General features: G+C 34.8%; 2 protein-coding genes across 2 annotated transcripts; both read right to left on the bottom strand.

Annotated features, from left to right (window-relative positions):
* Nucleotides 1-2,778: 2,778 nt before the first annotated feature.
* Nucleotides 2,779-4,459, bottom strand: LOC103351898 (olfactory receptor 5D18-like). Its single transcript, XM_051831330.1, has 2 exons — nt 3,545-4,459; nt 2,779-2,847 (listed from the first exon to the last, which is right to left on the bottom strand). Exons 1-2 carry the CDS (start codon nt 4,457-4,459, stop codon nt 2,779-2,781), a joined length of 984 nt encoding a protein of 327 aa, XP_051687290.1.
* Nucleotides 4,460-11,556: 7,097 nt separating this feature from the next.
* LOC100340813 (olfactory receptor 5L2-like) lies at nt 11,557-12,507 on the bottom strand. Its single transcript, XM_008272866.3, has one exon. The coding sequence runs from the start codon at nt 12,505-12,507 to the stop codon at nt 11,557-11,559; it is 951 nt and encodes a 316-aa protein (XP_008271088.3).
* Nucleotides 12,508-13,705: the final 1,198 nt, after the last annotated feature.

A 13,705-nucleotide genomic window follows, 5' to 3' on the forward strand; every position in this document is an offset into this window, starting at 1 on the left:
GGCAGCTCATGACAAGAGCCTAGCGTGATTACTGATGCCATAAACAAGAGTGTCAATTTGTTAAGTCAACAACAGGAGTCACTGTGCACTTACTCCTCATGTAGGATCTTTGTCCTTAGTGTGCTGTACATTGAGATTTAATGCTATAACGAGTACTCAAACAGTATTTTTCACTTTATGTTTCTGTGTGGGAGCAAACTGTTGAAATCTTTACTTAATGTATGCTAAACTGATCTTCTGTATATAAAGAGAATCGAACATGAATCTTGATGTGAATGGAAGAGGAGAGGGTGTGGGAAAAGGGAGGGTTGCGGGTGGGAGGGACATTATGGGGTGGGGGGGAGCCATTGTTATCCACAAGCTGTACTTTGGAAATTAATATTCATTAAATAAAAGTTAAAAAAATAAAAAAATAAAATAAAATAAAATAAAAATAAAAAAATAAAAAGAAAGAGCCTCGGCTGATCACAGACATCATACATAAGAGTGTTAACTGTTAAATAAACAACAAGAGTCACTGTGCACTACCTTCCCATGCAGGATATCTGTCCTCAAAGAGCTGTATTATGAGACTTAATAGTAAAACTTGTTCTCCAAGAATTACTTTATTTTAGTGTATTAAGTGGAGGATATTCTCATTTCACACAAATTATAGTTATGTCTAAGTGCTCACAAAAAGCATATCATTCTTGAGTTCCTGTTTAAAGATAATTAAGTTTCAAAAAAAAAAAGAAAAAGAACAGGTAAATTACCAACGAGATGCAATTACTTTGAACAGCCCTTATCTGGACTGTTGAGAAATAGCTTTTGTTCTAGTTTTTTCTTTGTTTTTAGTTTTTAGGTTTTTTGTTTGTTTGTTCTGTTTTGTTTTTTCTTTCTCTCTTCCTTTCTTTTTCTCCCTCATAGAGAGTACTGAATTCTTTACCTGGAATACAGTTAATCTTCATGGTATAAAGTTAAATGAAAATAGATCTTAGTAAAAAAAAAAAAAAAAAAAAAAGGATTGAGAAAAGGAGAGGGGTAGGAGTGTGGGTGGGAATGATGGGAAGAATTAATATATTCCTAAAGTTGTTTTTTATGAAATGCATACAAATAAAGAAAAGAATCAGGTGCAAATGAAATTATATGAAATCTGATGATCTACACATTTAGGTACTTTTCTCTGAAGAGAGGAGAGAATTTCCACTTTGACTATGGCCTTGTCTAAATAAGGTCAGAGTTTGGGAACTCAAGAGGCTTCCATAGCCTTGGCAGCTCATGACAAGAGCCTCGGGTGATTACTGACATCATAAATAAGAGTGTTAATTGTTAAATCAACAACAGGAATCACTGTGCACTTACTCCCCATGTAGGATCTCTGTCCTTAATGTATTGTACTATGTGAATTAATGGTAAAACTAGTATTCAAACAGTACTTTATACTTTGCAAGTCTGTGTGGGTGCAATCTGTTGAAATTTTTACTTAATATATACTAATTTGATCTTCTGTATATAAAGATAATTAAAATTAATCTTAATGAAGAATGGGATGGGAGAGGGAGTAGGAGATGAGATGGTTTGCAGGTGGGAGGGTGGATATGGGGGGGGATTGTTATAATCCAAAAGTTGTACTTTTGAAACTTATATTATTAAATAAATTTTTCTAAAAAATAAAATTAGTCATGATGAACATTAGATAGCTTTGATATATATTGAAAATTATATTTTATTTTTAAGCATATGTAGGACATTATTTTTGAAGTTATCTTAAAATTCCAATAATTATATAAATTTTCAACATTAAATCTTTAAAAATGTTTGTTGACTTATTTATTTATTTATTTATTATTAATTTGAGAGCTGAAAGAGACGCGGTTTGAGCACTTAGTTCACTCCCCAAATGCCCACAAATCCATTGATTCACTCACAAAATAACTGTAATGTCAGGGCTGGGTCAGGATAAAGACAGGAGCCAGAAATTCAATTTAGGTCTCCAATGTGTGTGTGTGTGTGTGTGTGTGTGTGTGTGTGTATGCATGTGTAGGCAGGAATCTACCTGCAAAAGTTAGAGGAGTATCACAATTTCCTAACAAAACTCATCAAGCCTACACACAATACAATAATCTCAATCCTCATTTGTTTGTTAGAAATGACAGTTAAGACAATAGTCAAGTCCAAATAAGAAAATCAATCACCAATACTTAGAGCTATGTGATACCAGTGTTTGATGCAGATTTTCTAAATTCTAAATGAGAAGTATTATATGTCTTTGTTATAGCTGACTTAATGAATATTTATTTTGATTGGTAGGTTTTAGAAAAGAAGTATAAACATTTAAATTAACACATCACTTCTGTTTTGTACTTAATATTATAATAAGCAATCTCATATTACAAAAACTATAAATTCTTTCATCCTCTATACTGGCTTTTTAGAAGAAGAGCAACATATTTTTCAGATGTGAATTTCTTGGAGCATCTTACAATATATCTGACATATAGCTGGCATTAAATTAAAGCTATTATGATTAGTAAAATAGCATTTTGTGATTAAGTGTTCATAAAAATACATGTTGAATTATTGACTTGTTTATCTATAGTAATTCCCTGAACATCATTCACTCTTTTCTTCTGTCTTGATCTTTTGTTCTCCTACAAATCTGCCCATGGTTCAAGCCATGTTAAAACAGTATGCAAAGATGGAGCAGTAAATTTTACATGCAAATATGGATTTGATCTCTCCCCATCAATTCTGTTGTTTATCAATACCACTAGATTTTTCTAATTCTATAAAATGAGACTAATTTCTTCTGTTGTTTATATCACTAATTATATAAAAGCATATTGTTATCTGCTTAGTGCCTACAGTCTATGAATTTTCAGTGAGACTTCCCTACATGTATGTGATATTCCATTATATTGTAAATATAATTTCTTTCATAAAACCACTGTATGAACTCATTATTGTTCTTTTTAAATTTTATTTATTTATTATTTATTTGAGAGGTAGAGTTAAAGAGAGAGAGAGAGAGAGAGAGAGAGAGAGACAAGGGTCTTTTTTTTTTTTTTTTTTTTTTTTGACAGGCAGAGTGGACAGTGAGAGAGAGAGACAGAGAGAAAGGTCTTCCTTTGCCGTTGGTTCACCCTCCAATGGCCGCCGCGGCCAGCGCACCGCGCTGATCCGATGGCAGGAGCCAGGAGCCAGGTGCTTCTCCTGGTCTCCCATGGGGTGCAGGCCTAAGCACCTGGGCCATCCTCCACTGCCCTCCCAGGCCACAGCAGAGAGCTGGCCTGGAAGAGGGGCAACCGGGACAGAATCCAGTGCCCCGACCAGGACTAGAACCCGGTGTGCCGGCGCCGCTAGGCGGAGGATTAGCCTAGTGAGCTGCGGCGCCGGCCTATATGAACTCATTATTGTTTTATAGAAAAAATTTGAAGCAAAGGACATTAAATCTTGTCAGATTTATATAAGTACAAACTTACTAAAGACTAATATTTCTGTAATCCACAAATTAAACATGTACTAGTACATACATTCAAATGCAAAAGAAAAGTGTATGTATTACTTTGTCTACTGTATCCTTGACATCCTTATTTCTCAGACTGTAGATCAGAGGATTCAACATGGGGATCACCACTGTGTAAAAGACTGAGGCCACTTTGACTGTGTGTCTGGAGTTCTTGGAGTTGGGCACACAGTAGAGGAAGAGGATGGTGCCATGGAAGATGGTGATGGCGGTCAGGTGGGAGGCACAGGTGGAGAAGGCTTTGTGGCGTCCACTGGCTGAACGCATCTTGAGGATGGTCACAACGATGAACACATAAGACATGAGAATGATGAGGAGTGTGCTGACTACATTGAAGGTGGCGAAAATGAACAGCAGCAACTGGTGGATGTAAGTATCAGAGCAAGAGAGGGAGAGAAGTGCGGAGAACTCACAGAAGAAGTGATCGATCATGTTAAAACCTCGGAAAGATAATTTTATAGCAGAGCATGTGAATGTCAAGGAACATGCTACTCCCCATGCATATGGCCCCACCACCAGCATGGCACAGAGCTTTTGGGACATGGCCACTGTGTAGAGCAGAGGGTTGCAAATGGCCACAAAGCGGTCATAGGCCATGGCAGATAACAAAAATGCTTCAGTTACCACAAAAGTGCAAAACAGAAAGTATTGTACTATGCAACCTGTAAATGAAATGGTTCTGTCTTCTACAATTAGGTTGACAAGCATCTTGGGAGCAATGATAGAAGAATAGCAGAAATCCACAAAGGAGAGATGGCTGAGGAAAAAGTACATAGGGGTGTGCAATTGGGGGTTAATTTTGATGAGTGCAATCATCCCAAGATTCCCCACCACACTGAAGCTGTATACTGTCAGAAAAACCAAGAAGAGAGGAACCTGTAATTCTGGGTAATCTGAGAAGCCCAAGAGTACAAATATGGCTTCAGAAGTTGTATTTCTTCTTGTCAGAGACATGTTTCTCTCTGCTGGAATCTGAAATAAATCTTGGAAATAAAATACAGAAAGTGATTAACACAGAAAGCATACTTAACTACCCCTCAGTAGAATATAAAATGAGGCAGAATATATCTATTATAATGTTGACAAGTACTACTAATAAGACAGCCAAAACAAAATGTCCAGAAATAAAGCTATTAAAATACTATTCTCTCAAAGTTAATTAATTAATTATAATTATAATAAAATAATTATAAATATAAATTATAATATAGTTATGTTATAAAATAATTATTATATCAATTATAATTATTTGTAAATATTTTATTATATTAATTATAATAATATAAAATTATTATATAATATATTATACAGTATATTATAACACTATAATTATATATTATGTATAATAGTATAGTATAATTATAATATAAAATAAAATAATTATAATTATTAATTATATTTAGGTGGTAACATAAAATAAAATCCTCATATAAAGCATTGAACTCTCACTGAACTTCATGAGTCCTGCAAATTCTTCTGCAAGGAAATCATTCATTCTGACCATCCTACAATGACTAATGAAAAGAGATACACCTGAAATATTTTCTGAAATCATAACCGTTTTCCACATAACAATATCTGCAAATACTAATATATTTAAAGAATAGTCAATATAAATATTATTTAAATATGTGGTTTAGTTATTAGTTTGACCTTCTCTTTGACTAAGTAGGCTAAACACCAGTAGTTCTCAATAGAGATCATTTATCGACTTTACTGTATGTATAGATGAGCAAACAGAAGTCAATATCATGACTTCCCACTGAAAGACAGGTACTGATGTGCAGTGAGCCCAGTTTCCTAGATTTTCAGGCATGCACTCTTCTCTGTGACAGCATCTGACACATGTTTCAAAAAGAGATCTTAACAATATACTTAGTGAAGGTCATGTTTTCATACTTCATTTGATAATACTTTTGACTAACTAGCAATATGTTTAAGATATAAATGTCTGAAAATTAATCCATTGATAGTGTAAAGGGCCTTGAAATGCTGTATTTTTTTTTCAAAGTAAAACCTACAGGATAGAAATTAGAAAAATTTCCTCCTCTAGGAATAAGTATGAAAAAATTTATACATATTGAAAAAATCACTTCCTTTTTTCTAGGTCTCCCTTTCCTTCTCTTGTAGGTCTCCTGGAATCTTTATTCTATCTCTCACAAGAAAATGAATGGGAAACTGAAGATGTAATCACAATCTACAGATGATCCTGAGAAAGGATTTCTTAATAAACAAGAATGGTGGGTGTTCCCTAACTGGTACCAAGGAGGGTAATTCAATAAATTACAAACCCCAGTTAAGTCTGAGATTCACATAAATAAAATAGTAAGTCTCAGAACCCACATGAGATATGCTCTCACTTAAAAAAGAAATCCACCTCTTTGTTTACCTGAAGTTCAGATTTACTTGGGCATCCTATATGTTTATTTGGTAAATCTAACAAACCTATGTTCACAATTGAGAAAACCACTGCAACCAGCACATCAAGTTCACATCTCAGTTTTCTCTTTTCAGAGTGGTCAGTCACACCCACCAGGAATAACTTCAAACACATTCCCTTATAATGAGCATTTCCTACTCAGGCAACACTTCTGATAAGGATATGTCTGGTTCTAGAATCACGGAAATCTGTTCTAGGTGTTTGTTCCCTGAAGAACTAAGATCCCATGCAACACGGAGAACCTCTCCATGGTCATGAATATTCAAAGGTCCAAAGATTTAAGGACCAAAAGAAAGACAGTCTTTTCCAGTTAATTCTCACTGCTATGAAAGAAATGTCCCAACACAGGAATGAGCAGGATAAGAACTCATAATCGATTATCACCCTATTTCAGAGTTTCTAAATATGAGTAGTACTGATTTTTTTTCTACTGGGACATTCTTTTTTTGGGAATTTACTTTGTAAACTGTTCCTTGTGTAGCAGCATCCCTGGCTCTGCTCACTAGCTGAGTATTTCACAGACTCCACTGGGTTGTGAAAGTCATCAATGTCTTCAGACCTTGTCAAAGTTTCCTTTGGGGACGGGGGAGGTGTTGCATAATCTACTCTAAAATACCACCGATGCCTTATGCCTTAATTCTGACAGATCTATTGTTTCTTCAATCTGACTTCAGCCTAAGGTTGAAGCACAACTTAAATATCATTTTTCCTTATCTCTCTAAAGCTGGTATTTTGTGTATTAAATGATTTGTATTATATTTGAATCTGGGAAACATTATATCTAAAATCTACCCTCTAATTTCTTCTCATTTTTATCCTTATGAGCTTTTTTTAAATATTCCATGTTCTAAAATCTTATTTCATTGAGCTATCATTATTCGTCTCCAGAAAACTCATCCACATTGTGTTCTTTCCAATTCAATTTTTAAAATACATTTTCCTTGTACAACTCTTCTAAAACTTCTCAGAAACAAGGAGATACATATTTCTGGAAACTTATGAAAGCCATTCTGCTCTACTAATCCTAGGACACAATTATTGATGACACTTCTGTAACAGAAATCAGCTATGCCAGGGCCCCAGGACAAAGGTGTATAGAAAGTGCTTCCCATTCTACTAGTATGCAAATACATTATGTCCATATTGGCATAAATCCACCCCCCCCACAGAAATTATTTTTCCTGAGAGGAATCAACAAATCTCAAGGCTGCTTCTAGATAATTTCCATGAAAAAGATTCTCTCCATTTTCTCTCACCTGCAAGTAAATCAGCCGGAGGAAATGTCAGATTCCTCCTGCCACTAAAGATCTTATTTAGGGGAGATTCCAAAACTCATATTTCTACTCACTCCCTCCAGCATCATAACCTAAAGATCATCGATTGTCTTAGTGTTAAGGGGCCTCAAAGGAAGCAATTAAAATTGAGTTCTCCTTTCTGATGTAATTCTAGCTTCATTAAAAAAAATCCCTGAAGGCAACTATGAGAAACATTTTATATGAAAAATTACTGTAAAGTTTAAAGGTTAACTTTTTGTGCTCTATGACCAAGTTATTATCTTAAATTTTTTGTTGGTATAATGAAAACAATAATTTACTTACTCAACAGTTATTTTGTAAAATATCTATCATACCCCTGGTCTTTCCCGTACTTAACATCCCCTTTTTCCACTAATCACACTGGAGAAGCAAGGAGACTTTCCATTCAGTCTCTTGATTTCTTACTTTCCTTGCGACAAAGGTTTATTATGTATTATTATGTATTATGTACATAGCAACTCATCATATTTATTGAAAGTAAAACCACTAATGTTTGTGATTTTTTTGCCAGTATTCCAAGATAAGCTACATTGAGCTGGAAATACTTTATTAGGGTATCAAATATTTTTTTCTCAAAATCTCAGATGTCCTATGAACAAATATAATGTCAACTTTTCATACAATGGTCTCTTCTTTGTATCTGAGTTGTCATATAATTTTCATTGAATCATTGGACTATTCATATTTGACAGTACTATTAAATTCCTGATTATCTTCTCTGTCATCATTGACATTTTTAATCAAATTTTATTGTTTCAAATTTATACCTTTCAACATGGAGAGAACTTCCATACGCTGGTTTAAATCACAAATATCTACAGCAGCCATGACTGGGCCAAAATGAAGTCAAGAACCTGGAACTCCATCTGGGTCTTCCATGTGGGTGGCAGGGTTCCAAGGACTTGAACCATCATTACCTGGTGCCTCTTAAGGTGTGCATTAAAAGTAAACTGAATCAAAAGTGGAATAGTGACTTGCACAAAGGCACCATGACTGGGATGTGAGAATCCTAAGTAGCACCTTAGCCAAATGCATACCCTTAACAGTTTTTTTTTTTTTTTATGATGAAAATATTTGAAAGCCTATCTTCCAGTTTTTGGCATGGGATTATATAATGTATTACTGTTACAAACTGTAATATTATGCAATAGAACCCCAGAACTTGTTACCTGTTCCTAATTCTAAGTCAGTACCTAATCCATATTTCCCATCTCTTCCTTTTCCCTTCCCTCTTAGCCTTGAATGGCAATCATTTCTCTTTGAATTTCTAACTGATAACCTTATATTATACCTTTTGGAAGAGTGAGATAATATGATACTTTTCTTCCTGTGGTTAGTATATTTCACCTAACATATGGTCTCCAAGTCCATCCGTGTGGTCAAGAACAACCGGATTTTATCCTTTGTGATGACTGAGGAGAATTTCACTGTGTATAAGTACCACATCTTATTTATCTATTTTCTTTCTTTATTTGTCAATGTTAGAACACTTAATTGTTTTCATTCTTAGCTACTATAAATAGGACTACAATAAATTGAGCATGTAGGTAATTTTTCAACAGAAATTATTTTCTTTTTCTTAGATACATATTCATGAATGGGATTCTGGATAGTATAGTAACTCAAATTTTAGTTTTTTTGAGGAACCACAATACTGTTTACCTAGTGTGTATACTAATTTACATTCCCTCAAAACAGTGTACAAATGTTGAATTTTCTCCACCTCTAGACCACTATCTTTTGCATTTCTGATCAAATCAGAATGATATGAAATCAGGATGATATGAAACTTTTTATTGTTGCTTTGATTGGCAGTTCACTCATGATCAGTGATATTGAGCATTTTTTCATATACCTGATAGCCATTTGTATATCTTACTTTAAAAAGTGTCTGTTTAAATACTACTCATTTTATATTAGATTATTTGGGTCTTTGCTCTTAGGTTATTTGAGTTTCTTAAATATTTTTATTAGTAACAATTTGTCAGATTGTAGCTTTCAAATATCTTCTCCTATAATGCATGCCATCTCTTGTCTCTGTTGATTGCTTCCTTTACAGTGTAGAAGCTCTTTGGTTTGGTAATATCTCATTTGTCGATTTTTGCTTTTGTTTTCTGTAATTTTAGGGTCTGATCCCAATAATGCTTTAACACTATGGTGTGTGAAATACTCAGCAAAACGTTTCTACCTCTTCCAAAGCTCGTGATTTATTGATAATCTCAATTTCTGTGAATCTGCTGTTATATGATTATTTCTGAGGCCATGGTGTGAGGTAGGTAATTGTTTACAAATTTGTGTGATTTCATTCTGGTTAAAGTGGGGATTCTGGGAGAACACAGCAAGTGCTTTGTCACCTAAATATATTCAACACTTAGTTCTATGTCTACTTGAGAATCGATGTACCCGTGTAAAGGATACAAAACAGAATGATTATTTTTTTTTCACCTAAAATATTTGCTCTATCATGAGTATACTTTGTATTGGGAATATGAATGTACCCATAGTTAAAAGTAATGTATGGGCCAGCGCCGTGGCTTGGTTGGCTAATCCTCTGCCTGCGGTGCCAGTACTCTGGGTTCTAGTCATGGTTGGGGTGCCGGTTCTGTCCTGGCTGCTCCTCTTCCAGTCTAGCTCTCTGCTGTGGCCCAGGAGGGCAGCAGAGGATGGCCCAAGTGCTTGGGTGCCTGCACCCGCATGGGGCATGGGAGACCGGAAGGAAGCACCCGGCTCCTGGCTTTGGATAGGCATAGCGCCGGCCATAGCGGCCATTAGGGGAGTTAACCAATGGAAGGAAGACCTTTCTCTGTCTCTCTCTGTCTATAACTCTACCTGTCAAAAAAAAAAAAAAAAAAAGTAATGTACAAATTCCCACAGCCAGGACTGCATCATAAATCTTAAGTTCTCGTCTTCTGGGATTTTTCTACATCATTCTGACATTAGGCTCCCAGATTAAATATCCAATAGTCATTAATTGGAAAGTATTGATTGAGCTATGAAAAGTAAGTTTAAAAAACATAATATTTGCACACTGTGGTGCAGCTGGCTAAGCTGGCACTGAGAGGCCTGCATCGCATATCAGGGTATCCAGGTTGCACCTGAGTTATCATCCAGCTTCTTGTTTATGTGCAACCTGATGGTTGGTGGGTGATGGCTCAACCACTTTAGTCTCTAACCACCTACGTGGGAGACCCAGATGAGGCACCTGGCTCTTGTGTTCAGCCTGATCTAGCCCCAGATATTGCAATCATTTGGGGAAGGAAGTAGCCAATACAATATCCTCTCTCTCTCTCTCTCTCTCTCTCTCTCTCCCTTTCTTTCACTTTGACTTGAAAATAAATCATTTAAAAGTAAACAAAATTTACAATAATATAACTGAATTATTGTTTATTTGATGATAGAATTATTGTTTATTTGATGATAGAATTCTTAAAAAAAAGTAACTTGATTTGTATCACATTTAATCTATTCTAAGACATACATGTATCTATTAAGACATCTGTAATTGAATATACCTCAGAATTAACAGTAAAGATTGCATTATGCCATTGCTTAACTGACAATGTTTCTTTTCTGTGGAATTTTAAATGTCAATGTGGGGGCTGGCTCTGAGACATAGTGGGCTAAGCCTCCACCTGCAGCACTGGCATCCCATATGGACTCTACTTTGTGTCCCGATTGCTCCTCTTCAGATCCAAATCTCTGCTGGAAATTATGCATCTAACTTCTTCCAAGCTCTTTGCACATAAAGTATTTTTCCAAAATTTTTGAAATAATTAGTATTGTCGCCATCTTTCAATTTAGACAGTATCTAAAGTCCCAAAAACAGTGTACACTGTATTAACTGCAACATAATAATAAAGGAAACATGAAACAAGCAAATAACAGTATATGAGCATATTTTAGATTGTTACTCTCTGTATAAGCCATTTGATCCAGGAGTGTTCTTCATTGTAAAATATCAGAAATTAATTTTTTGAAAAGTGTATTTTCATAAATTTTGTTGAAAATATGAATCATGTATATTATTGATTAAACTTTTAAAGATTATAATATAATCATTTGCATTTTGACAGTGTTATTAACCATATCAGTTTAAAGCACTACAGCTTGTAAACAGCAAATAACTACAATACAAATTTTGAGAATGCTTAATCCAATTATTTTTCATTGTAGATACACAAACATAAGTGAAACAAAAGACACACATAACTATCTAGTTTCTGAGAACTCTCTTTACTTCAAATTTTCAGCCCATCTATTCACCCCCTCGCCCATTTTTCCAGTCCCAAGTATTACTAATAAAATATTCTCAAAGAAAATATTTGGGAGCCCACCACTTTTCTGAGAGCATCTTTAACATCTTTGTTCCTCAAGCTATAGATCAGAGGGTTCAGCATGGGAATCACTATCGTGTAGAATACAGTGGTCACTTTGTCAATATCCAGGCTATTGCCAGAACTAGGCTGACAATAAATGAAAAGGATTGTTCCGTGGAAGATGGTGATGACTGTGAAGTGGGAAGCACAGGTGGAAAAGGCTTTGCGTCTTCCCTCTGCAGAGCGCATCCTCAGGATGGTGATGAGAATGAACAAGTAGGAGGTGAAGATGATCACAATAGTAATGATCTCATTGAAAGTGACCACTGTGAACAATAGTACCTCATTCATACTGACATTAGAGCAAGCAAGACTTAAGAGAGGGGGTAGATCGCAGAAGAAGTGATTAATCACATTTGATCTATAGGATGGGATCTCAAGAGCCAAACACAAGTGAATCAGAGAACAAACGGTTCCACAGAGATAGCAACCACACACCAGCTCCACACAGAGCTTCTGAGGCATGGCAATCATGTACAGCAGGGGGTTACAGATGGCCACGAAGCGGTCATAGGCCATCACCGCCAGCAGGAAGACCTCAGTGACTGCAAAAGTACAAAATAAATAGAATTGTACCATGCACCCCAGGAAAGAGATGGTTTTGTCATTGGTTAAGATATTAGCCAGCATCTTCGGCACAATGATGGAGGAGTAGCAGAAATCCACGAAGGATAAATGGCTGAGAAAAAAGTACATGGGAGTGTGAAGCTGAGAGCTGATCTGAATCAGTGCAGTCATGCCCAGGTTGGCCAAAACCGTGACTCCATAGATGAGAAGGAACACCAGGAAGAGAAACAGTCTCAGCTCAGGCACATCTGACAACCCCAAGAGAATGAACTCTGTCACAGCGGTGCAATTCTTCTCATCCATTGTAACTATAATCAGACCAGGGACATCAAATACATTTCTTGCTGCTTCTGAGATGAGAACAAAAGTGAAAACAGTTGTTGTTGGCTAATTTCGAAAAAAAAAATAATTCCAAATACAATGCATGTATGAAGAATAAGAGAACAATTGTCATTGTTCCCCAAATGTTAAACAATGGTTATGATAGTTGAAAATATGAACTATTTCAGGGGGTCTTAAAGGTAAAATTAATTTCTGATCCATCAATAATGTTGGGTGATTCATAAACACTTCATTCCATGGCAGAATTTACATGATCAATTAATTTGGATAGTTTGATGGATGTATAAATTGATTCAGTGACATTATTTCATGTCACTTGCAATTAATCATTTTTCCTGAAAAAAATAGTTTCTGCCCACACATGCTAGTAGCTATTCTGATAGTATATGATATGTGCTACCTTGCTGTTGTTCAATCCACCCATAGTGCTAGTTTGCAGAAAACCATGTTTTCTACAATTCTTTACAGGACAAATTGCTTCAATATTCATACATTCCTTTCAAATCTGTAGTCATATGAAATAAAAAGGAAGAGTTAAAACATACATTGGAATTTGCACTTTTTAGTAATTAAATTATTTAAGAAATTTAATGCAATATAATAATAATTATGAAGGTCTACAATGACTCAGAGAAATGGAAAGTTTGTATAAATCATTATGCAAAAGCTATTAGATAATATTTGTGCAAACTCTGAATAATTACAGTAAATGAAAAATGATTTATTAAGCTACTTTAGTCTTCCTAATGTGATAAACAATATATTGAAATAGCTGTGAAAATCTATGCTAAGAGGTACATTGCAGCTTTTTTTGATTTTCACAATTAAAAAAAAAAAACTTGTGAAATGTGGATGAAATGTTAAACCACAGTGAACCACATTTTGGTAGAAAATTATTCTGTTTTTCTTATTTCTATTTTTTATTATTTTATTTCTATAATTTTATGATGTTTTTGGAATTATTAATTTTAAAAAGTAGATATCCATGTTATATTTAGTGTATTCATATAGATATAAATTAAATGTATATTTAGAAATCTGTATACATACATATATATTACATGTTATGATTTATTGGGGCACATCCCTGTAATATGAATGTACACTAAAATACAAGTAGATGGAAACTTTACAAACTTATGAAAAGTTTGTTTAAGAA

This window comes from Oryctolagus cuniculus, chromosome 1, assembly GCF_051225735.1.
Source record: "Oryctolagus cuniculus isolate XC-2025 breed Fujian yellow rabbit chromosome 1, ASM5122573v1, whole genome shotgun sequence".
Classification (NCBI taxonomy): Eukaryota; Metazoa; Chordata; class Mammalia; order Lagomorpha; family Leporidae; genus Oryctolagus; species Oryctolagus cuniculus.